The 24956-nt window shown below is 42.9% G+C and overlaps 1 protein-coding gene across 3 annotated transcripts in view; it reads right to left on the minus strand.

The window, feature by feature from the left end:
* ZMAT5 (zinc finger matrin-type 5) overlaps positions 1-24956 on the minus strand; it is a 493595-nt gene that overhangs the window by 394976 nt on the left and 73663 nt on the right. For all 3 annotated transcript variants that reach the window (XM_044068461.1, XM_044068460.1, XM_044068459.1), the window contains exon 2: positions 542-707. In XM_044068461.1, the coding sequence (XP_043924396.1) occupies positions 542-668 (127 nt within the window). In that variant the 5' untranslated portion in view covers positions 669-707. The remainder of the gene's footprint in view (positions 1-541; positions 708-24956) is intronic.

Here is a 24956-nt window from a genome sequence, read left to right on the forward strand (position 1 = left end):
GTAATAATGAAGGCGAGACAGGACTACAGAACATTAAAAGTTTGCTAAGGACGGGTGGTAGTGACAGGGTAATACATACTTTGAAAGTGTCCAGGGCCCCCAACTTGACACTTGCTGAGGGCCCCCAAAATACTAACATCAGTCCTGCAGCTGAGAACATACTACAGCACATATTTCTAACACTGGTATTGATCTGGTTATCAAAACCTGAATAATTTTAATATCAATGCACTACTGTGTCATAATAATGCAAGTGTGTAATGTACAAATGTGAGTATGAACAGAAAACTTGTATACTAACATTTACCTATAACAAAGGTTTCTAATCTCAAAGCACTAAAACTGAAATCCATGACAGCCTTGTAGGATATATTTATAGACTTTGTACTTTTACTGCCAGTTTTATGGCGTGACGTTAAGGTAAACTAAACATCGTCATATTCAAACTTAAAAAGCTAAAACTACCCATGAAAAGAAATAAAAGATCATATTCAATTCTATTCCTTCACCATTATAAAGCTGACAGTATTTCTTCCTGTACCTCGGAACAGATCAAACCATGCTTTCCTTGCCCTCTGATGCTGCACACCATTTATATGCTTTTTGCGATTGTGAAGATTGTCTTGAAAAGACCTGTCACAATAGTCACAGAAGTATCTCTTCCCCATCCTCAAAGACCTCTTAACCTCAAAACGTTACAACTCCACCTATAAAGCAAAGAACAAAGACACTTGGTTATTAAAAGATAAACAAGGGAGTACATAAAGCAACAACCTGAGTGTTAAACAACAACTCTGATTTGCTGTAGTCTGTAGATGTATATAAACAGAGACAGAAAGACAGACACACACAACTGTAACCTAAATGACACTATACCAGCATCATGACCAGACTGTATGCTTTCCACCCGCATAATCAATCTGAACTCCTCCATATTTATGCTACTTGCTGAAACTTTAACAAGTTAACTTCATATACTGCACACAACCAAAACACCCCAGCCCACCTAAAACAAACCCCCAAACCCAAATCTACACTTGGAAAAGTAAATGGAGTCCACATCTTCTATTTACTTCAGTAAGAAACTATGTAAATGAACCCCCTAAATTAAATTCATTAACATTAAAATGAAAAATATAAATATAAACATATAATAAATAAAACACATATATATTTCTACATAACATTTAAATACATACCTGTATCTGCATATATAAATATGTGCGTGCACGTGCTACAAGACTGGCGCGCACTACAAAACTTGCCCTTGCGCACATTATACGAATGCACACTCAAACACAAATACTACAGAAAACTCACACACACACTCTCACACACACACACACACACACACACACACACACACACACACACACACACAAACACACACACACACTATAAAACTCAACCACATGCACACACACACAAAACCATAAATCTTATTAGCCAATTGCAAAACTGTTAGTGAAAGTGACCCGATTCTAAAATAAAAATTAACTTAAAAAAATTCCAAAACTAATTAACTGCTACCATAACTTTCACTACACTTTTAAAATTCTCTCTAATGATGAAGTGATACTACTTGAAAAAGATTTAAACATAGACTAGAATGAGTGTAAAACCAAGTTTCAAAAAACTATAGAAACTACACAAAGCTAATAATGCAAATTGTGCCATTACAATGGCCCCATGGAACACTGGAATTGAGAAAAGAAATTCAAGATTAAAATGGGAGTAAACAGAAAACATGGCAATCTAGTTTATGTAATAATAATATTAAACACAACAAGACATTCTATTTTATCAAACTCAGCTCAGGACTTGCAGAAACGTTGACCTTTAAACTTGAAGAAATATATCTTGTATTTTAACACCATACACCCTCCCAAGACACAGACCCCTGCACACAGACACACACACTGTACATGTGGAAAGGTTTTTATTCAGCCAAAAGCAAATTACAAACATTAAAATGTGGCAGTTTGCATAATAATAATGCAGACGTTAACTTAAGATCAATAATAAGCAAAATAAGTCAATATAATCAATATTTAAACATAATGAACACATACACAGGCCTACTAAACAACTATCTTAATTGGACAGCTTTGAAAAAGGAGAATATTTAAGTTGTTCCTGAAGAGCAGCTGCCCCTAAGCAAAGAGGACTTCAATCTAAAGGTAAACTTAAAGGATGCCAGTTTATGCAGCGATATGAGACATGGATTTCACTGTCCCAGCCTTAGGATGAAGAATGCATTACCACTGCATTCAAACAGAAAAACAGTAAACAATTAAAGCTCAGAACAGATGAGCTTCTTTTTAATGACAGGAGGGCAATGAGCCTTAAAAAAAAAGAAAGTCAGTGTTGTTCAGTCCTTGTTTCCTTGGTGGGCTACCCATAAAACTGCAGATTTTCTTAGCAATTTGCAGGAGATCTGTGTTGAGGTTTGAGTCTTGTAACATGAGCATGAATACGTAAAATACAAGGTGGGATGTATAGAAGTGCTAGACAAACTTCTTTGGTCAACAGACTAAATTCGATGGCAAGTTTTAAGTAGTACATCAGTTTTATAAAATGCTTTATTAGCATACTCAAGAAACGACAAAATTTGGATGAATCACACCAGAAATTTAAAAGTGCAGCCATTTCAATGGATTCTCCAATAGGATTAGACATAGCTTTTAGAGACAGAGGCAAGCCTTTTAGGGAACAGAAGAAAGTGGCTTTATTCTGCAGGAAAATGTGTTAATGCCAAGTTTAGAGACCAGATGGAAATGGAGCCAGATCGTTGCAAAATGAATATTCCACGACTGTAACTGAATGGTCTCAACATTGCTGTAAAAATAGCTTCAAGGGAGATAATTAATCTTTTGAAGGTAATATGAGGCAGGACACTAGAAAAAGTGAAGAAGTAGGAACCCCCAGGCCATACTCATAAGTATACTTGCCTTAAAGGCCTGGAAAAGCCAAGAATGGGAATAAGTAACCAGTACTCTGTTAGTTCTGTCTGTCTCACATGTAACTAAAACCACTGCAGAGTTATAAGATCAAGGTTCTTTAGTTTTTGAAGAATTTCACGGTCTAATCATAACAAAACCTATGGCACAGGCCTTCCAACATTCATAAGTCTATGCTTGTCACCGGTGAAAAAAAAAAAAAAAAAAAAACAGATGGTAGCACTATGGCCAGATCTATAATCTACAGCCATATTATTATGCCAAAAGAAATGGATGCCTATATCCATCCATATCCAGTATGTGTGCAAGATTATATACATATATATTTAACATACACACACAAGCTAGATATGTCTACACGTAGACACAACATATGCATTCATACACAAGAACATATGCATACATAAAATTTGCACACACACACACACACACACACACACACACACACACACACACACACACACACACACACACACACACACACACACATGCATAAATGCACACACAGACATAAATATAAGGGATGCTGACACCTGGCTGAAAGTACAAACTGTCAAACAGACAAAAAGACGGTGCAGCTGATCGCATGTACTGGCTTTTTCTCAATGTGAGCTCATAGGACAGGAATCATGGAATTTGCCTTTCCCCACTGTACTGCAATTTTGGTGTTAGTATAAAATATTAGAGGGGAGCGCCCCCCCCCCCCAAAAAAAAAGCAGTTTGTTTTTAAAGGTTTTTTTTTTTTTTGGATCGTTTGTGATAGACAAGTTGTTTTCAAATCACTTGCCGTTCAATGAGGTGAATTTTTGATGGATGGTCAAACATCAGTACATACACAGATGCATTCTGATATGTATAATTACATTAATAAATACACATAAGCTGCAGATAGAGGCACTACTGTCTACACATACCAACTTTGCAAACAAAATCTATGCAGTATTTGGGGGTTCTCCAATTCAAAGTGAGTTGCTACATTTTGGATCCTTTGCTACATTTATTAAGTACAGTATACATATTATTATGGTGTATACAAAAATGCTAAATGAAGAACAGCTACAGTCTGTAAACATCTAAACTCCAACCCCCATACCCAGTTGCAATCAGCCCTCTTCCACCCTACTCCCAACTCTTATTCACTCTATCCTAGGAATTCCAGGGCTCTGACACCCAATGCAATATCACTTCTTCAAGCAATGTATTTTACTGCTCCAACTTCCTTTCCATGAAATAATGTAGAATCACTACTGTGAAACTTCAGGAAACTGCAATGACTGAACACACCAACCCCTACAGTTGAAGTATGTCAGCATTTAAGTATACTAGCAGAGTTAATGTCATAAAAGATCATCGGCTAGATACGTCAACAAATTTCGAAGAATGCAACTAATAGGTCCCAAATCCTATCTAAGTGACTAACTGCAAGTTCAAACAGGCATTTGGTCAGTCTTTTCAAAAAGTATTCACATCTTACTCTGAGGTACTTTTCTCTTGGAAGGGTTAAGATGTGTATCAATAAATTAAGATGTAAGGGAAAGAAATTAAAGCCAGTTCTCAAGGCAAAGACAAAAAGAAAGCAAAAATTCTGATAGAACATTTGTGCTGAAAATTTCAGGATTTTTTTTGGTCCCCTTCAGACCTCAAAGTACTGGCCTGGCCCCCAGTGCCCCACATCCATACCAGATTTACCAGCCATCCTCCTACTCCCCCTCCCATGACTCTAGTACTTTGTTGGGACCAACTGTAGATCCTAAGGGCATCCCTGGGTACTCGGCTATCTGTGCTTCCATCTAGGGGATTTTCTTTCTATATGCCCTACCAACTTTCCATTCCCTTTCCGCACCACCACAATTGTCGACTATGTCTGATGGCAACTCCCATCTATGGGCAATGCATCCCCTTAGGGAGAGTCATCGACAGATGCCCTCCTTCCCAAGATGAGCACTCCCATCCTTCCCTGCCACTCAATCAGTTGCCAAATCCATTAATACACTGGGAATGCTCTGGTGGCATACAGGTATAAAGCCCCGACTATAGCCCAGACTACAACTGGGCCATAGTCAAAGCTTTATCGATGTATGCACCAAAGCATCCCTGGTATTTCAGTATCATTAGTAAATCCACCTGATCTACAACCAACTGTTCCTTACAGCGAGGTGATCAAAAGAAATGGAACAGAACTTCAGTAATAAGCATCAATAAACATAAACAGCAAAATCTTGAGAAATTCACACACTGAGATGAAGTACATTACTGACTGGCTGATCAACAGCCTACAGTGGATAGTAATTGTTACAGTGGTGCATTCAGGCTACAGTAACTGGTAGTCTTCAATATCAGACTCTTCAAAAAGTAATAAAGCTGTAAGCCTATCAAGCAGTGATACTGGGGAGCAAGACATCACTGCAACATCAATGTAGCAAAGAAAAAACACCTGGTTGCACTGCAACACCACTGTATGCAATAAGAAAACACTTAGTTGAAATTCCCATTAAATGAATTTGGCCACAACAGAATGCAAATCCCCTTCCTTCCTTTTCTCAAGATTTGGGGACTCCAAATTTAATAAGAAAAGGGGACATACATAACAAAACTCTCTGCATGCGGATATGGAGTGGTAGGAATATGTATCATACAAAATACAAGGCAACTGGGCCATGTGGCTATTTACACCTTGCCAGTAACCACACATGAACCATATGCCCTTTTTCAAAATGTGATAGGCCAGTCATGCCAGGCATGAATTTGTGAAAACCCATTCAGTTGTCTAACTCCTTATGACAGGAAGACTGTGTCAAATTGCTTGATCTGTAATGGAAGTTTTTTTAGAAGGGATAGTTGCTGCATCATGAATCTGTCTCTCCACCTTGATTTGATGAAGCACGTTAAGATCTCTGGACTGTTATTTGTGGAGATCCTGGACTGACTGATCCCAGCTGTCCCAAAAAGTAAGGCACAGGCTGCCTTTAAGGAGTCTAAAAGGCACTGAATACAGGGAAAGAATCTCCAGCCTCTAGTGGTAGCTCAGGATTTTAGGCCCAAGATCTTTTTTGTTAGGACCCTCTAGGGTCTCTCCAACTGCCTGATACTTCTAACATGATACATCCCAAAGAGGGCACTCTATCCTACTATGGACCTGATCAGTACAGAATATAGAAGGGTAAGAACTTCTTTGGATCTAGAGGAGATAATGTGTGATCAGCTGCACCAGATAGAATGATTTCCTAACCACTGTTGTAATCTGATGATCAAAGTAGAGGGAACTATCTATCCATGCTCCAAGATCTCTCACATCATCATCAGTTTGAAGAGAAGTTCTGTCTACACTATAAGCTAGGTTAAGAGACAGTTTACCAAATGCAGCTATATTGATTGTAGCAAGCAAATTCCACCAGAGTGTTTTTTTTTAAATATGCAAATGGTATTTGCACACAAGTAGACCCCCTCTCTGGTGGCCTAGATGTGCAACGCTGACAACAGATATTATAATTAACAGATATGATTAAAGTAAGCAGCAAACACTCAGCATCAAAGCTGGTTTAGAGTTGTTTGAAGACTACCCCTTCAGGGCTGGCATCCAATGCAAAAGTCAAAACAATGTACAGAAAATAAATGCTATTAATTGTGTCAATCTGCTAACAGTGAATTGGTAAAAGAATTAAAAAGAAAACATCCTACACACAGTCAAATTAACTATTTTTTAATTCAGCCAGCAAGTCACCGATACAAAACAGTACAAATACATTTTGATAACATTTAGTCACCCAAGTCCAGAATGGAGATTTCAGTTAAAAGGAAACTGAATCTGTTTTCACCATTAGAGATGAGACATATTAGACAGTCCAAAACAAATTTACATACTGATGATTTGCAGAGCAGACTGATACCCTGATGCAGAAACACCGGTTCAGTATGAGAAATATCCATAAACAGCAGAGAAACTCAATACGAAATCCTCATAAAAAATACTGTGAGTTGAGGTGTGAAGTAGTGAAGCCTAGTCCACTGTACAGCACTAGATGGTCACGAAGCAGAGGCAACCTTTTCTCATTTTTCTATATGGGGTTGGGGGTGTCATGTCACTTCTCGCCATCTCTCCCTATTCAGTGCCACTCTCCTACCTCCTTTGACACTGCTGCAGGTCTTCTCTCATACAATCCATCCACCTCTTTGCTGGATGCCCTTGTTTCCTCATGCCTTCTTCCAGTCTGTCCAAAATCTTCTTCACCAGATTGTCTTCTGCTTTCCTGCACATGTGCCCTAACCACCATATAATCTGCTCTCCGACTTTTTCTATAACTGGAACGACTTGGCTTCTACTCTTACGTCATTTCTTCGTCTGACCCACAGTGTGCATCCTACCACCTATCTCAGGCAATTTATCTCAATCACCTTTAACTGCTCTGCCTTTACTGTCGAGGTGTCTGTTCCATTCAGTAGTACTGGTCGCACCACTGTTTTGCACACCTCTGGTACTGCAACCGGATGGGGTTAAAATCCTCAAATGGTTCACCTCACACCACTTGGCATGCACATGAAGGGTTGTTTCTGGAATTACCACCTCCTGGAGCTACACTCTCATGTGTGCTTCCACAGGGCACTATTCATGATCCTTGGTTATTCATGATGTACATGCTTTCTCTGGTTCTGGCCGGGAGCTCTGTTGACAGAGGCCCAGGTTACTAATCTAATGGGGAGGCGAAAGCCATCACTCTGTGGCTAGGCTTATAAATGCCCATGGGCAGATAGGTTCATAGGTTAAGTACTAGCCTAGGCTATGTAAATGGAGTATCATTTTTATGCAGGTAAACAAGTCTTCATTTTCATCACTAGAAACAAGAATGGCAGAAAATTAAAATTCAATCCTGGCAAACCCAAGGGTATGACCATTCATGCCACATTAATGCCCTCCATGGTTCTGTCTGAACTGTTACAATAAATTTATGGGAGGGATAAACTTAAGGTTTGTGTCAAGAATGCATAAGCTTCTGTGTGAGCCTCAATGCGCAACTTTTACTAATAGATCAGGTGAATGGTACTATAGAACCCTCCTCAGACATCTGAGAGAGACTGCCCAAGATATGTATCAATACCAATAGTGATGGTGAATGCTGTGTGTGTGTGTGTGTGTGTGTGTGTGTGTGTGTGTGTGTGTGTGTGTGTGTGTGTGTGTGTGTTAGGTTTAAAATAAGGGTTAAGGTTCACAGATACATGTAGTGTTGTGCACATCTGTACAAGTGTGATGATATGGGCAAGTACCAGCACAGCCAGCTGGAGTTTTGTAAAGAATGACATGTCCTTTGAATATAAAAAGGATTTATACATTTACCTTCATGTGTGTGCATTGCACACGGGCAAACAGCAATTGTCCTAAAAGCAGTTTGCAAAGTTTGCAAACGCTGAACAGAAAAAGGTTCGAATGTGCAGTGAGCGCAAGCACAGTGACATTCGCTCATTGCACATTCGACATTTTGGGGTGATGGGGATCAGAAAATGGTCCCCTTCCCCACTGTAGTGCGATCTCGGAGTTAGAATAAAGTAGGGGGGTGCGGGGGGCAAAGCCCTCCACATGGGGGGTGCAGGGGGCTTGCCCCCCTGCTTTACACTTCATTCAATTTTTTTTTCGACATTAATGTTCGAAAATCATCGAATCTGCTTTTCGATTCGCTGATTTTCGAACATTTAAAACTGTCGCTGTTTTCATTTTCATGGTTACAATTCGCTCATATGAGCAATTGCACCACTGTGATTCGGCTTTGTAAAGGTAAACTGGATTTATACGAGATGCTTGTGATACAAATGTATTACAGCTGTATTTGTATATCAAACTGATTCTGTACAGATGCTCATGCTGAAAATATATTTCTGAGCTTTACTTGTCTTGAAATGCATCAGTGCACCCTGCTGAAATGAAGAGAAATGTACATGTATTATTGTAGCTGAATTAAATGTATATGTTTAATACAGGATACAGGCACAACAGAGGTTAACTTTAAGAAAAATAAGGGAAATGTAAATGAGCTGTTAAACCATTAAAAGGCAACCTACAGTGCTGAACAGGACCAGGGATACTGGGTGAGGGGGAAGATCCTTTGCTCATTAGCTCAGAGGAAAGAGGGGAGGCCCGAGGCACTGCCATAAACATTTGGATGTGTACTGTGGCAGTCTGTGCAAATTCCTGTCTCAGCTTCAAAGGGGAGTACTGTGAGAACCTAGAGTCAGGTGACTAGATGATGTCATTCTGCCAGCCCTACTGGAAATTATATTTTAGATATTAAAAAGAGAAATCTCAGAGTATTGAGTATTCTGTTTTGGGAAGCCTAACTGTATAAGCATGTTAATAGCTGCATAGAGGCAGCTGTACCCACCAGGAAGTTGTACAGAACTAACTCAAAAAACAAGCCACACTGATGGAATCACAAAATCAATAGGCTGTATAACAGGGGGAAGAAAATCATGGCAAAATTTAGGAGGTGCAGCACTCATCAAGATAAAAGCATTATCAAACTAAACAAAGAACTCAGAGGACAAATAAAGTCTACCAAAGCCAAATTTGAGGTGAGTTTGGCCGCCCAGTCCAAAGACAGCCGCAAAACATTATTCAGTTATGTCTGCAGCCTCAAAGGCAATCCACAATTGTGTGCAGAGCTCATTGTAAATGGAGCCACCTATACAGAGCCAGAAGACAAAGCAAACCTCCTGGCTGATAAATTAAGCTCCAACGTTACCCCTCTCTTCTCCTCAACCTTCCCTCAGGAAATATAATCAAATATAACTCCCCCTACAATCACTAGGAAACAGGTGCTTAATGCTCTCTAAGCCAAGAACACTGCAGCAATGAGCCCAGACAATATTCCAGGATGCCTTCCAAATGCCATAAAACAGGACCTATCAGGGCCTCTGGAATTACTATTTAAATGTAGCCTCCAAAGAGGTTTTGTGCCTCATGAATGGAGAAAAGTAACAGTCATCCCTCTGCACAAAGGTGGGCCAGACCCACAAGTCTCACTAGTCTTACATGGAAAGAATTATCATGGAGATGATCAATAAATAAGCCTCCAGACACTGGACCCAACCTAGTCTGGTTTCGTCAAGGACAGATCATGCCTACTCAACCTGGTGGACTTCTTTGAGAAGGTCACCAAAGCAAAGGATGAGGGCAAAATTGTTCACACTGCCTACCTTGAACTGCCAAGGCATTTGACACAATACACGAGACAGACGTGGTTAACGAACTCAAAAGGTTAGGTACAAACTCGTATGTCACCCGGTGGATAGCCAAATAGCTCACAGACAGGACCCAGGAAGTTAGAATTGGGGAGTCCACCAGTACAAAGAGGCCAGTCACAAGTGGAGTCCCTCAGTAATCAGTCCTTGGGATGCTCCTTTTTGGCATTTACTTCTCAGAAGTCAAGGCCAATGTCACTCATCTCTGGCTGACCAAATCTGCAGACGTCTGCAAATTAGGAGCTGTCCTTGAATCTCACACAAACACAAAGGTTCTCCAGGAGGAGCTGACACAGACAAACAACTGGTATCAGAGCCATGGAGTAAAATTAAATGCCAAGAAATGCATAATAGTATCCTTTGGGAAGTCATCCATCCCTGGTAACTATCATATTGACAACACAATCTTTAGAGTTGACCCAGTAGTCAGGGACTTAGGGGCACACAGACAGTAATCTAGCCTTTGACTATCAAGTGTTTACAGTGGTGAAGGAACCATTCTATGTTGCGCAACATATAAATAAAGGTATGGCATCTAAGTCCAAGGAAGTCATTGTTACATTGTATTCGGCATTTATCAGACCTACCATTGAGTAAAATGCCTCGTTTGGTATGTACCTAACCAGGCATATCCAACAATGGGAACGTTCATAGAGGTTCCTCACTAAAAGAACACTGGGCATAAGTAAAATGTCCTATGCAGACCACCTCAAGGCCCTATCCCTGGATTTGTCTCCTACAGGCTTTTGAGGGGAGATCTATGACTGGCATACAGGGCATTGTCAGAACCCACTCTGATGGACTTCCTGCATATCCATAAAACAAACACCACCAGAATTACCCATTCTAAAGAATTAAACCTTGCCTGTGATATAAATAGGACCTGCTGAAGAGATAGGTATGTATCCCAGAGATTACTGCGTCTTGATATAAATACGACCTGCTGAAGAGATAGGTATGTATCTCAGAGATTACTGCGTCTATGCAACAGGCTCCCCATCCATGTGAAGGAGAGAGCCTCCCTAACCCAACTGAAGTGCAGTTTAGACAATTGGATGTGAAACTGGAAATTTATCCCTGGTTTAGCACGTATGTCTCTAATGGACATAGGTAACCTGTAAATGGTTCATCTCCCAGGCTCATGCTTACACTTATCAAGGGCATCAGAACTTGTCAGAGATTTGGGATGCATGTCTAGGCTTAAAAAGGCCCTTGTGGTCGTTAGCCTAGTAAACACCTATGAACTATAAAGACCCTCACCCACAGCATCTTGCCTTGCAGTAGTAACTTAACTAGAGAAGAGTGGTTATTTTAGATTTAGTCAGGAATATAATGAAGCTTAGTTTAAATATTGTTTTTCTTTATTAGTCAGTCTCTCAAAGTTCTTTTCAATATTTTCTGTGATTTGAACTCTGTGGTTTACTGTGAATATATATTCAGCATTCTCATGTACTTTTATTATTCATTATTAAAAATATTTAAAACTTTTACTGCAGCTGATCCTTGTAAAATAGTACGTAACCTTTAAGCTGCTAACATTTATTTATTAACACTATGTGGGCCACTCCAGAAGGCCTAGTCGTCTTGGTGAGCTACTATCATTTGTACTAGTATTAATATTACAGAGTATAATTGGACACCCTTTGTTAAGGGTCTTAGAGTAGCTGATTGTCAAGTATCTGGTGTCAGTGATAACTATCGTATACTCTGGGCAGAAGGGGGCACAGCATGTGCATCTGTGTGAGCTTTTCCCAGGTGCATGTGTGTGAAAAATCAAACCTTTCAGGGTGTGTGTCAGCTAACTGGAGCAGGGACAAGAATCACCGGGTTTGCAGAGAGAGTGCTGGAGGACTTGGCATGGACACTCCGCTGAGGACCTAACCCTACAGCTGTACCAGTGGGGAGTCTTACTGGGGACCTACAGGGAGACAGATATAGAGACATCCAGACCCCGGGCCGAGTGTGTTCCCTGTGTGCTTTTTAAGTGAAATTATACTTGATGCAGAGAGGTCGGCATCTTGAAATACTGAGTGTAGCCATTTGTATTCCAAGTGCACGTCCCTCTCCAGTGTCAGTGGTGAGGATTCAGGCTCCTTGACTACTGGCCCAGCATGGGGATAACACATACTGGTGGGCATCACATTTATTGGTGGCAGTGTGGTAGGATCATACCATATCACATATTGGTAAGTGGTGGTGTGGATGATGAATTCCTGTAGCCTGTAAGCAGTGGTCACTAAAGAAGGTGTTTGTACTCTCAAGCAGGCACAAAGTAGACTTTAAGAGTTTTATATCACAACAGTTTTATTTATTTACTTTTTGCTAGCTTAGTTAGTTAGGGAAAGCAGGCAAGGATGTCAGCAGAGGATTATGACAAGCTGACAAGGAACCAGTTGGCTGAGATGTGCCAAGCCAAAGGACTGGGGCATGCCAACCTGACTAAAGGGGAAATGATTGCAGCCTTAATCACAGCTGCAGCGCAGACCAGCAACTAGGAAAATAACCAGTTTGGTGATGGGAATTCGCAGCCCTCAGAAACACAACAACTTTTCCTCAGAGGACTTGAAATGGAGGCCAAACAGTTGGAATTAAATAATCAGAGTGAATGCAGCATTTGGCAGGAGAAGAAAAAGAGACGGACTTCTGGAAGCCAAAGAAAAGGAAAGGCAGAAGAAACATGAAAGGGAAATGCTGAATTCGCCAGGGTCATGGAGAAGGAAGTAACCATACCCCAAAAGCAATAAAGGTCAGTAAACTTCTTCCTCAGTACCACGAAAGTGATAATTCTGATAGTTTTATTCATGTATTTGAAAGAGTATGCAAACAGTATAATGTTGACCAAGGGCGCTGGGTACGGTTTCTGACCCCCTTACTACATGGTAAAGCTGTAACTGCTGTTTCTAAAATTGTCTGATACTGACTGCTTAAATTATAATACAATTAAAAATTGTTTATTGAAATGCTTTAAGTTAACACCTGAAGCTTACAGAAAAGAGTTTCTTGAGCACAGACACAAGACACATGAAAGTATGTGATTATATTGCTGAACTAAGCACTTATGTTCATAGGTGGGTGAGTGGGTGCCAGGTCAACACTTTTCAAGAGCTGGAAGACCTTTTGCTGAGGGAACAAACCCTTGGCACTTTGCCTGAGGACATGAGAATATGACTGGCAGGCAGGGACTGCTACTCTGCAGATCTATACCTAGCAAGCAGGGCATCACCGCACAGGAAGTTAATACCCAGTGCTGTACATGGATATAAGGGAACCCATGGTGGGCAGCCTAAACCACCCCAACAGAGTCCGCCAGTAACAGCAGAAGCCACTAGTTCAGGTACAAAGCCAGAATCAAGGGTTAAATGTTTTAACCATAACCAGTGGGGCCATGTAGCATATAGATGCCCACAGAGGCAAGGTGGGGAACAAAATGTGGGGGACCCAGCGAGTGGGAATAACAGAATGCCAGTGGTAAGTTGTCTGGAGACAACAGTGGTACCAAACTACCAGCAGAGTTTATAACCAATCTTGGTAGATGAAAAATAGGCCACTGACAAAAGAGAGACAGCCTCTGATATAACCACTGTGAACCCTGCAGTGGTTAAAGAGGAGCAGTACTTTCTTGGGCAGTCCACTCCAATCAGAGCTTTAGGAGAGATCCCATTCCAAATGCTTTTGGCCAGGGTTCACCTTTGGGAGGGTGGAAAACGAAGCAAGCAAGTAGGTGCATTTGAGGACATTCCTGCAGATGTCTTGATAGGGAATGATTGTGATAATGCATTACCTTGTGTGCATGCACTGACATGCAGTCAGGCTTCGAGACAGGCATGTTGGTCTGGTAGCCTGGGGGAGACCCAGACAGACTGCACACCAGAAGCCAGGACTGGTGAGGTGGCTACTTCAGGGAGGGAGCTACCCTGTAGCAGTGAGACTGAAGGTGAGCCACAGCTGCTGGTGGGTACTGATGTACCCTTGGACAGACTGACTTCAAGGGCAGAGATGAGTAGTAGTACCCAGGCTGTCAGTGAGCACCGCTGTCAGAGGATACCAGACGTCCTCTGGAGGGGGAGCTGGGAAAAGTTGCAAAGAGAGAGTTGAGGCAGACTCGGCTCTCAGATCCTACATTACAAGGCTTGAGGGTGATCGCTAGGGAGGCACCTGATTTTCAAGGAAAAGGGGAGTGTATACTGGAAAAAGAAGTTATGTACTCACCATAACATTCCAAGTTTGTTCATTCTTGATGGCTGGGTTCGGAACCAAGTATCGGTTCCAACTCAGCCATATACTAAAGCTAGAGAGCTTTCACTGGCTCGAGGCTACATCCTATCCTAAGATGCCTAGCATGTCTAGCGACTGTTACCCAGATCTCGTTTGAGACAACTAATCACTAGACTATGCAACCCAATACAACTACTACAACAGATCCTTTTCCATAATTCCTAAGGCATAAAGAGAATCAGGAATTTACAGCCAATTTCAGAAAAAAAAATTCCTCTCGATCCTCCAGGAAAGGGGAAGGAGGGTGGGATGCAAGAATGAAGGCGAGATTATGGACAACAAACATGGAACGTTATGGTAAGTACATAACTTCTTTATGTTATGTTGTCCTATCTCTCCTTCATTCTTGATGGTTGGGACAGCGTCCCCAGCACCTTCTTCCTCGGGTGGCTCAAGGGAATAAACTTTTCAGAACAGTGGAGCCAAAGGATCCCTTGTTCCAGGATGCCACATCTATTGATATGAGGGTTAACCCATGTAGCTTCAGCACAAATTGAATCCAAACAGAGCCCAGCTTGAAAGGCAGTGGAAGTCTCTAGTCGAATGCCCTCTAATTTTTCCTGGCAGCTCTTTATTCTGGGAGTTATAGACATAAGTAATGGTGTCTGTAAGCCATTTTGATAAGGTGACTTTTGAGACTGAAGTTCCTTTTCTGTTCTGAGAATAAAACAAACAGTTGGTCAGATTTTCTAAAATCCTTTCTACGTCCAATTGGTGAAGCTCGTATTCTGCCTTGTTGCCATAATTGGGGAAAAACACGGATAGCTCAATAGACCTACTTTAAATTGGCCTCAGAACAAACTTTTGGCAGAAAGGAAGGATTTGTCCTGAGAGACACTGTACTTGTGGAAAATCAGACAGGGGGAACTAACAGACTGAGCTTGCAGTTCTGAAACCCTCCTAGCAGAAGTAATGGCTGTCAAAAAGATTGTCTTCCAGGATAAGAACTTTAGTAGGCAAGTGGAGGCTGGTTCGAATGGGGGGGGGGGATTAAAGAGAATGACACCAAATTTAGATCCCAAAGAGGTGGTGGTTCTCTCATGGGATGTCTTAAAAGGAATGTACCCCTCAGAAAGGCTTTGCATAATCTGTGGGGCATTATATTAGTTCCCATGTCTCCTACATGGTAGTTTGATATAGCAGCTAGTTGTACTTGTACCGTGACTGCCGCTGCACCTGATTAAAGGTTTCTGTTAAAAATTAGAGAATTGCTGATATAGGGGCTGCAAAGGGGTCTGTATGGTTCTTGTCAGCCCGACAAGAAAACCTCTTCCATTTGCTTGCATAAAGTTTTCTAGCTGTATTCTTGTGTGATGAAACCAAAATGTGCCGCACTGATGGGGATAGTTCTGGAAGCCTGGCTAAGATGGGAAGTGGAGTAACCAAGCTGTCAGCTTGAGGCTTTGAAGAGAGGGGTGGAGCATTCCTGACTGAGGAGTCAGAAGATCCAGCACTGGGTCCAGGAGCCAAGACTCCTCCTAAAGATGGGGCCATAGAAAAGGGAATGATATCTGACGAGGCCAGTAAGGAACAATGAGAATCAGCTTGCAACTCAACAATCTGGCTTTCTGAAGAACTTTGGGTATTAACTGAAATAGGGGAAATGCATAAAGAAGTCCCGAGGGCCAATCATGAACAAGTGCATCCCTGGGTGACTCCCTCGAAGGGGGGGTTAGGGCAAAGTAGCTGCTGCATCTGGAGTTTATGGACATGGCAAAGAGGTTGCATCAAGGCTGGCCCCATTTGCAAAAAATTTGGTTCACAATTTCCTGTTTGAGGGACCAATCATGAGGCATAAGAATTGCCCTGCTTAGTATGTCCACTATCACACTGGATTTCCCTGGAATGTGCATTGCAGCTAGAAAGTGCCGAGAAGAAATTGCCCATTGCCAAACCCTCTGAGCCTCTTGACAGAGGGAGGTACGATCTGGTTCTGCCTTGTTTGTTGATGTAGCACACCACAGACATGTCGGTTTGTATTGCAATCATACCTGTTAGATGAGAGCTTTGGAATGCTTGCAATGCCAGGAGCACTGCCCTCATCTCTAGGACATTGATGTGCAAGTGGTATTCGTGTTCTTGTCAAGTCCCTTGGACAGTCTGTCCCAGATAATGCCCCCCCCCACACCCTATCTGGGAAGCGCCTGTGGCTACTGTAGTACAGGTTGGGATAGAACAAATGGTGTGCCTATCGTTACCTGTGTGGACTGAAGCCACCATTGTAAGTCCCTCTTGCTGGTGTTCATAATGAGAATTTTGCGTGACATGGGCAACTCCTGCATGGACCACTGAGCAAAAAGTAGCCACTGTAATATTCTCATGTGTAGGCGTGCTAGTGGGACTAGTGTTATTGCAGCTTCCATCAAACCCAGAACCATGAGGACAAATTTTGCTTGCACATTTTTCCTCATGAGCAATATTGACACCCGATGGTGCAATATTTGAACTCTTTCATGAGGCAGTTTTGCCACCATGTCTTTTGTGTTTAAGTCTGTCTCTATAAAAGGTAATATGCTGTGATGGCAACAAGGTCTAAATTTATAGTAATGCCCAGTTCTGAGCAGAGATGAATGGTGGTGTCTCTTGTCCTGGTTAGTAGATGCTCGGTGGTGGCGGTCAGGAGCCAGTCATCCAAGTATGGAAACACCCGGAATCCCTGACGCCTCGAGTGAGACGTAACTACTGCCATGCATTTGGTAAACACTGTGGGGGCTGTAGTAAGGCCAAACGGCAGAGCTCTAAATTGGTAATGACTGGCTTGCAGCCTGAAGTGTAGATATCTTCTGGATCGCCTGTCCATTTTTATATGGTAGTATGCATCCTGAAAATCTATGGAGCACATCCAATTGTCTTGACCCAGAAAAGGGAGTATAGACTGCAGTTCAGTCTGCTGAGATCCAAACTTGGTCTCCCATTGATGGTCTTTTAGAACTAAAAAGAACCTTGAGTAAATTCTGGATCTGATTTGGTCTGCGGGGACTTCTTGGATGACTCTTTTTTTTCTAGCAACTTTTGAATTTCTAGGGTTGCTTGATCCCTTTGACCGGGTGGTACGTCTGGGATGATCTATGATGGAAGGGAGTAAGGAATGTTGTAACCCCTGGATATGATGGACTGTACCCATTTGTCTTGAATCATGTCTAGCCAGGCTTTTGGGTACAGTGATAATCTCCCCCCAACTGCCTCCAGAGGTGTACAGGCGGGCCTCCTTTCAGGAGCGCTGAAAGGGTCCAACTGAAAACATATCTCTGTCACCCTGATTCTGTGGACCCCCTCTGCCAAGATGGTGACATCTTCTGTTATTTCCCCCTCTGACCCTGGGGGAAAATTCACCACGAGCATCCGGCGAGGCTCCTTTGGATTTCTGGAACCACATTTTTCCACCCTTCTGAACTTTGGGATAAGGTCTAGTAGGGATGGAGAAATGTACTCCCATGGCAGACAGAGTACTGATGCCTTGCTTGCTCCTCACAAAGACACATCCAGGAATGTCTCCTGAAAGCTATTCCTGTGCCTGCTGCCCTGCTCGCTCCATCGGCCGTATAAGAAATTAAATGCATGGAGGAGTTATAGAGATTAAGGTCGCAAGCTGAGAGCTTATCTTCTCAAATACCCCCCCACACACACACACACACACACACACACACACACACACACACACACACACACACACACACACACACAGCTGTAGCACCTTGGAGAGCATCTCCTAGCTCCTTCAGGAGATCCCTCTGCAGAGGAGTAAAATGGGATAAATAATTCAGCACCCTAAGGGTAAAGGCCGCTGAAGAGAACATATGCTTCCCATATCTGTCCATTGTTCGAGACTCCTTATTCTGCGGCTGGACAAATGCAGAAATTTCAGCTAATTCCTTCTTGGTGGCCGCCTCCACCACCATAGCATCTACTGGGACACCTTTGGTCAAAAACTGTCTGTCTTCCGGGGCTGTAATGAATTTTCTGGGCCTCCTCAGAACTGGCTCCACCGACTCTGGAGAGGTCTATGCCTTTCGACTGACGACACCCAGGAACAGGTCGGAAGGCGGAGACACCCAAGAGGTGGAGGGTCGAGAACCAAATGCCTCCAGGTACACAGACTCATCTTCAGAAGGGGATAGGGTTTTCCAGCCACCTCTGTTTCAGAATCTCTAAGATGTCTTTAAAGGAGACATCCTCAGAGGGTGACCGTGGGGACCCTTCTGAATCCTCTAAGTCTGTATCGGATGCCACAGACTCGGGGGAGTGTATGTGTTTCCTCTTATACATTCTCTTCCGAGGAACGTCCTCAGAGGGATGTTCAGGGGAGGTTTTGGAAGAGAGGGTTTCACCCATTGGGGCATCCTGGGGCACTGGTTCTCTACGCTGGAGCTGGAGGGATGGTGTATAGGTTGACACTGGCCCTTTGGGGAGAATAATAACTAGAGCAGGGGGTGGAGCAGTCTCAGAGGAAAGCACGCTCCTCATCACCTCAAAGGCACCATGATCCAGGGCAGAGAGAGCCTCCAGCTCTGAGGAACTGGGGGATCTCCCTCGCACCAAGGAGGACGGCTCCAAGGCTGATGTGGGCACTGAACTCACCTACACCGATGCCCTGAGTGAAGTCCGATCCGACAAGGGTCCGGTTCGACTCTCCCCCCTGGAAATGACGACGGAGTCTCGGCCCTCAGACCGCTCGATGGATGACATCGAAGTGGTCGGAGCAGAGATCAGCACAGAAACTCAGGCACTCTGGCTCCAAACTCGATTGAGTCGGAGGAGGAACTGAAGGTAAAGAAACTACTGAAGTCAACTCCACGACCATCTAGGCTGGGCTGGTGAGAACTTTTGCTAGGGCCGGTGTATGAAGCAACCTTCTAAACCACCCTCTCCACATCATCATCCGAAAGGCTAGTGGATGACCGAGAGGAATGGGAGGACTTGTGGCTACCCACCACTGATTGCAATACAGGTGACTGCGGCACCGAACAAATCGGATCCAAGGACAGTGACTGACTCCCCTTTCAACTACAGGACGGATTTGAAACTGCAAGTGGAACCAAAGCAGACTTTCCCTTTTTGGAACAGACAGGTTTCGGATCCAAATAACTCAATTTTTCAGGTATCTTTGACGGCTCGGAAGCTGGAACCGAAGAAGCTTTGGGAGATTTGTCTGAAAGTATGGAGGCCTGAGTCCCTTCAACATCCGAATCAAAAGGCCTCTTTAACAAACCCTGAAGAATTAGCTTATTTTCCCATTCCTGCAGGACCCTTGAACTAAACGCATGGCAAACAGAACAGGAATCCTGCAGGTGGATGGTGTCTAAGCAATATACACAACTAGTGTGACCATCAGTAACTGACATTTTTTTGTGTGCAAGAATCACACTTTTTAAAGCTGGACTGTTTGGTCTCTTTAGACATCTTGTCACTACCCAGCAGTAAAAAACACCAAGTTTGTAAAAGTTTCACACAAGTGCAAGACTACTAAAAAAAAAAACACAACTACTCTATAACTAGAAACAACAAGTTTAAAAAAAAAAAAAAAAGAGTGGTAAGAGGGAAAGAAAGTTAGATGAGAGTCTCTAACTTAAACAATGCACTCCTCTAACCTGAGGAGATGCCTCTAATTTACACAGTGAAAGGAATAAAGGGAAGCCCTCTAACTAAAAATGGGCTAAGGAGACAAAAAGGGAATCCTAACTTAAACGGATTCCTAAAGGGGGATCAGTGCTAGATAAAGTCCTAAGAGAAAACAGACAGCCCACACAAAGCCAAAAACATAGACCGGAAAGGACCTTTAACAAGAACCAGGAACACTCAAGGTATATCAATAAAAAGAGATTATTCTACTACTAAAATATTTGTTAACCACACAAAAGGTTAAGAAAATATCCACTTAGCCTGAACCAGCGAAAAAGCAATCCCGAAGCTTCAAGTGGCAAATTAGATCCGGGTAACAGTCGCTAGGCATCTTGGGACAGGATGCAGCCTCGAGCCAGTGAAAGCTGTCGAGCTTTAATATATGGCCAAGTCGGAACCGGTACTTGACTCTGAACAAAACCATAAAGAATGAAGGTGAGATAGGGCAACATAACATCCAAGGTTTACTGTAGAGAGTGGACCCCTGAGGGAGGGCTACAAGACAAGGTAATAGAACAGTTGGTAGTGCCCACGACCTACCATCTGGCACTTCAAGCAATAGCCCATGATATTCCCTTAGTAGGTCATATGGGCATAAAGTATACCACGAGACGTATTATGCAGAACTTTTATTGGCCTGGGATTGCCACTGATGTAACAGGGTACTGCAGGACATGTGAGCAGTGCCAAAAAGTAGGCAAGGCAGGAAACAAGATCAAAGCTCCTTTGATGCCTTTGCCTGTGACAGAGGAGCCATTTCAGAGGGTAGCTATGGATATTGTGGGGCTTCTGAGTACCCAAAGTTCTGCAAGGAAGAAGCATATCCTAGTGGTAAATTATGCTACTAGATGCCCTGAGGTGGTGGCTCTGTCCTCCATCGAGGCAGAGAAGGTGGCAAATGCTTTTCTAGAAATTTTCAGCAGGATAGGTTTCCCAAGAGAAATACTGACTGACAGAGGTGGCAATTTCATGTTAGACCTGTTGGCTTGTCCGTGGGACCACTGTGGGGTGGAGCACCTAAAGACAATCCCCTACCATCCCCAGCCTAATAGTCTCATGGAGAAGTTAAACTCTACATTAAAGACCATGCTGTGGGCATCTGCACACCAATTTAAGAGGAGGTGGGACAAATATTTGGCCCATATACTGTTTGCTTACAGAGAGGTGCCCAGGAATCCACAGGTTTTTCACCCTTTGAGTTGCTGTATGGGCATAGAGTGAGGGGGCTTTTAGATTTGATTCATGACGAGTGGGAGGTTGAGTGTGAATCCCACAAGGAGTCTGTTGTAGCATATGTCCTAAACCTCAGGTCGAGGCTTAGCCCATGAAAACCTAGCAAGAGCCCAACAGCAGAAAAAGGTCTGGTATGACAGGAATGCTCGAGCCAGAGCGTATGCTGGGGGGAAACAGGTGATAGTTCAACACTCCATTCAGACACAATAAACTGCAGGCAGCTTGGGAGGGACCCTTCAAGGTGGTAAGGAAAGTCAGTGGGTAGTAGCTACATGTTAGAACTGCTAGGCAGGAGGAGGGGTACAAACTGTACCATGTTAACATGATGAAGCCTTACTATGACAGAGAGGCCCTTATGCCGAGTATTTGCAGTGGATGGCAGGAGGAGTCTGAGGGAGATCTGGTGACTGATCTCAGTGAGCCTCAGACTGACACCTCAGTGGAAGGGATAGCAGTGTCCCAGAGGCTATACTCTACCCATGTTTGAGAAAATTGAGCAGTGTTACAGGGGTTTGGGGACATATTCACTGGGAAACCAGGGAACACCCACCTGGTGCAGCACCATCTGGATACAAGTCCCCAAAGACCTATAAAGCAGGACCCTTACAGGGTGCCTGAGTGAGTCAGACACACTCTGAAGGAGGAGATACAGGACATGTTAGAAATGATTGTAATCCAAGAGTCCAGCAGTCTCTGGGCCTCCCCAGTGGTGCTGGTGCCAAAGAAAGATGGCAGCACCAGGTTCTGAGTGAGCTACAGGAAACTAAATAGTCACACAGAGTCAACTGTTTACCACATACCCTAGGACAGATGAAGCCCTAGAGCAGCTGGGTGGGGCTAAGTATCTGACCACTACTGATCATACCAAGGGTTACTAGCAGGTGAACTTGACTCCCAAAACTAGAGCGAGGTCAGCCTTTGTGACTCCTTTCAGCTTGTAGGAGTTCACAAAGATGCCTTTTGGGATGAAAAATGCACAAGCGACTTTCCAGAGGCTGGTAGATCATTTCCTAGCAGAAGATTATGCCCTACTTACCTGGATGATATTGCCATTTACAGCCACTCCTGGCAAGAGCACCTTCAGCATGACAGGGAGGTGCCGAGCAGACTGCAGAGGGCAGAACTGACCATCAAGCCAAGTATGTCAGGTTGATAGGCAGAGGTCTCCTACCTGGGACATAGAGTGAGGAGTGGTAAGATCAGGCCAGAACCTGTGGAAACCATTCAGGCATGGCCTGCTCATTACCAAAAAGCAGGTGAGGGCATTCTTGGGGACAGTGGGGTACTATAGAAAGTGTGTCCACAATTATAATACCATAGCTGCTCTCCTCACAGACCTGACAAGGAAAAATAAGACAGATAAAGTAGTGTGGACCCCAGCATATGAGCAGGCATTCTGGAAGCCTACAGGAGCTCTGGGAGGACCCCCTGTGTTAGATAGTCCAGATTACAGCAAATAATTTGTTGTGCAGGTGAATGCTTCAAACCATGGGATGGGGGTGTATTTAGCCAGGTTTCCTCTGATGTAGAAAAGCACCCAGTGGTATATCTCAGCTGTAGACTCCAACCCAGGGAGGAATGTTATGCAGCTGTAGAAAAGGAATGTCTAGCCATAGTATTGGGCACTGCAGAAAATACAGCCTTACCTGTATGGAAGGAAATTCACCGTAGTTACAGACCACAATACCTTAACATAGCTACAAAGAGCCAGCCAGAAAAATGCCAAGTTATTAAGGTGGAGCTTAGGATTTCAGGCATATGACACGACACTACAGCATTTCAGTGGGGTCAGCAATGCCAATGCAGATAGGCTTATTTCTCTCAAGCCATGTTTCTCAACAGTCACTTGAAAAACTAGCTTGAGTCTCCTGGGGGGGGTGTGATGACAAAGGCAAGTGCCAGCATATCTAGCTGGAGTTTTGTAAAGAATTATATGTCCTTTCAATATCAAACTGATTAATGCAAGATGCTTGTGTTACAAATGTATTAGAACTGTATATCATTTGCATATCAAACTGATTTTGTACAGATGCTTGTGCTGAAAATGTATTTCTGAGCTTTGCTTGTATTGAAATGCATCAACAGTGCACCCTGATGAAATGAAAAGAAATGTACATGTATTATTGTAGCCAAATTAAATGTATATGTTTCAATAGAAGATACTGGCACAGGAGAGGTTAACTTTAAGAAAAAAATAAGGGAAATGCAAATGAGCTGTTAAAACATAAAAAGACACACTACAGTGCTGAATAAGACCAGAGACTCTGGGTCTGGGGGAAGAGCCTTTGTCCGCTTGCTCAGTGAAAAGAGGAGAGGCACCAGACACTGCCATAAACACTTGGATGTGTATTGTGGCCGTTTGTGCAAATTCCTGTCTCAGCTTCAAAGGGGAATAATGTGAGAACCTAGAGTCAGGTAACCAGATGAGGTCATTCTGCCAGCCCTCTTGGAAATTCCAATTTAGATATTAAAAGAGAAATCTCAGAGTACTGAATATTCTGTTTTGGGAAGCCTGACTAGAAAGACCCTACCCCACAGCATCTTGCCTTGCAGTAGTAAGTAACTTAACTAGGAAACAGCAATTATTTTAGATTTAGTCAGGAATATAGTGAAGCTTAGTTTAGATATTGTTTTTCTTTATTTGTCTGAGTATGTCCATCAATGTTCGTTTCAATACTTTCTGTGATTTGAACTTTGAGGTTTACTGTGAATATATAATCAGTACTTTCATGTATTTTATTATTTATTATTATATATATGTACAACTTTTATTGCAGCTGCTTTTATTGTGGATGATCCTTGTAGAAGGCACTTAACCTTTCAGAGTGCTTATATTTATTTGATGACACTGTGTAGGTCACTCCAGAAGACCTAGCCATCTTGGTGAGCTACTATCATTTGTATTAGTATTATTATGCAGTATAATTGGACACCCTTTAAGGGCCTTAGAGTAGCTGATTGTCACGTGTCTGGTGGCAGTGATAACTACCTTATACTCTGGGCAGAAAGGAAACAGCAGGTGCATCTGTGCCAGCCTTTCATAGATGGTTGTGTGTGAAAAATCAAATATCTCAGGGTATGTGTCAGCTACTTGGGGCAGGGACACGAAGCACTGGGTTTAAAGAGAGAATGCTGGAGGACATGGCTTGGACACTTGGCTGAGAACCTAACCCTACAGCTGTACCAGTGGGAAGTCTTATTGGGGATGTGGAGGGAGACAAATATAGAAAAAGCCAGACCCCCAGCTGATTGTGTTCCCTGTGTGCTCTTACAGGAGATTGTACTTGATGCAAAATGAATGCATCTGGAAAAACTGAGTGTACTGAGTGTATTTCTTTGTATTCCAAGTGCACGTCCCTCTCCAGTGTCAGTGGTGAGGATTCAGGCTCCTTGATTACTGGCCTAGCATGCAGGCAACACATACTGGTGGCCATCACATATTGGTAGCAGTGGTGGGCATCACAACATGTATCCAGAGTCTTGTGTAGTGGCACTGTTAGCCAATGGGATTTTTCATATTTTAATGTATTGGTAGGGGCAGGGGCAGGAATAGGGTTAGCATGCATGAGTAAGAGGAGGCAGGGAACGCTACTTTCTATAATAAATTTTTAAGCCAACAGCATGGAAGATACTATTAGAGAT

The sequence above is a fragment of the Protopterus annectens genome, chromosome 4.part0 (assembly GCF_019279795.1).
Source record: "Protopterus annectens isolate FY-2018-M chromosome 4.part0, PAN1.0, whole genome shotgun sequence".
In the NCBI taxonomy this organism is placed as follows: Eukaryota; Metazoa; Chordata; order Ceratodontiformes; family Protopteridae; genus Protopterus; species Protopterus annectens.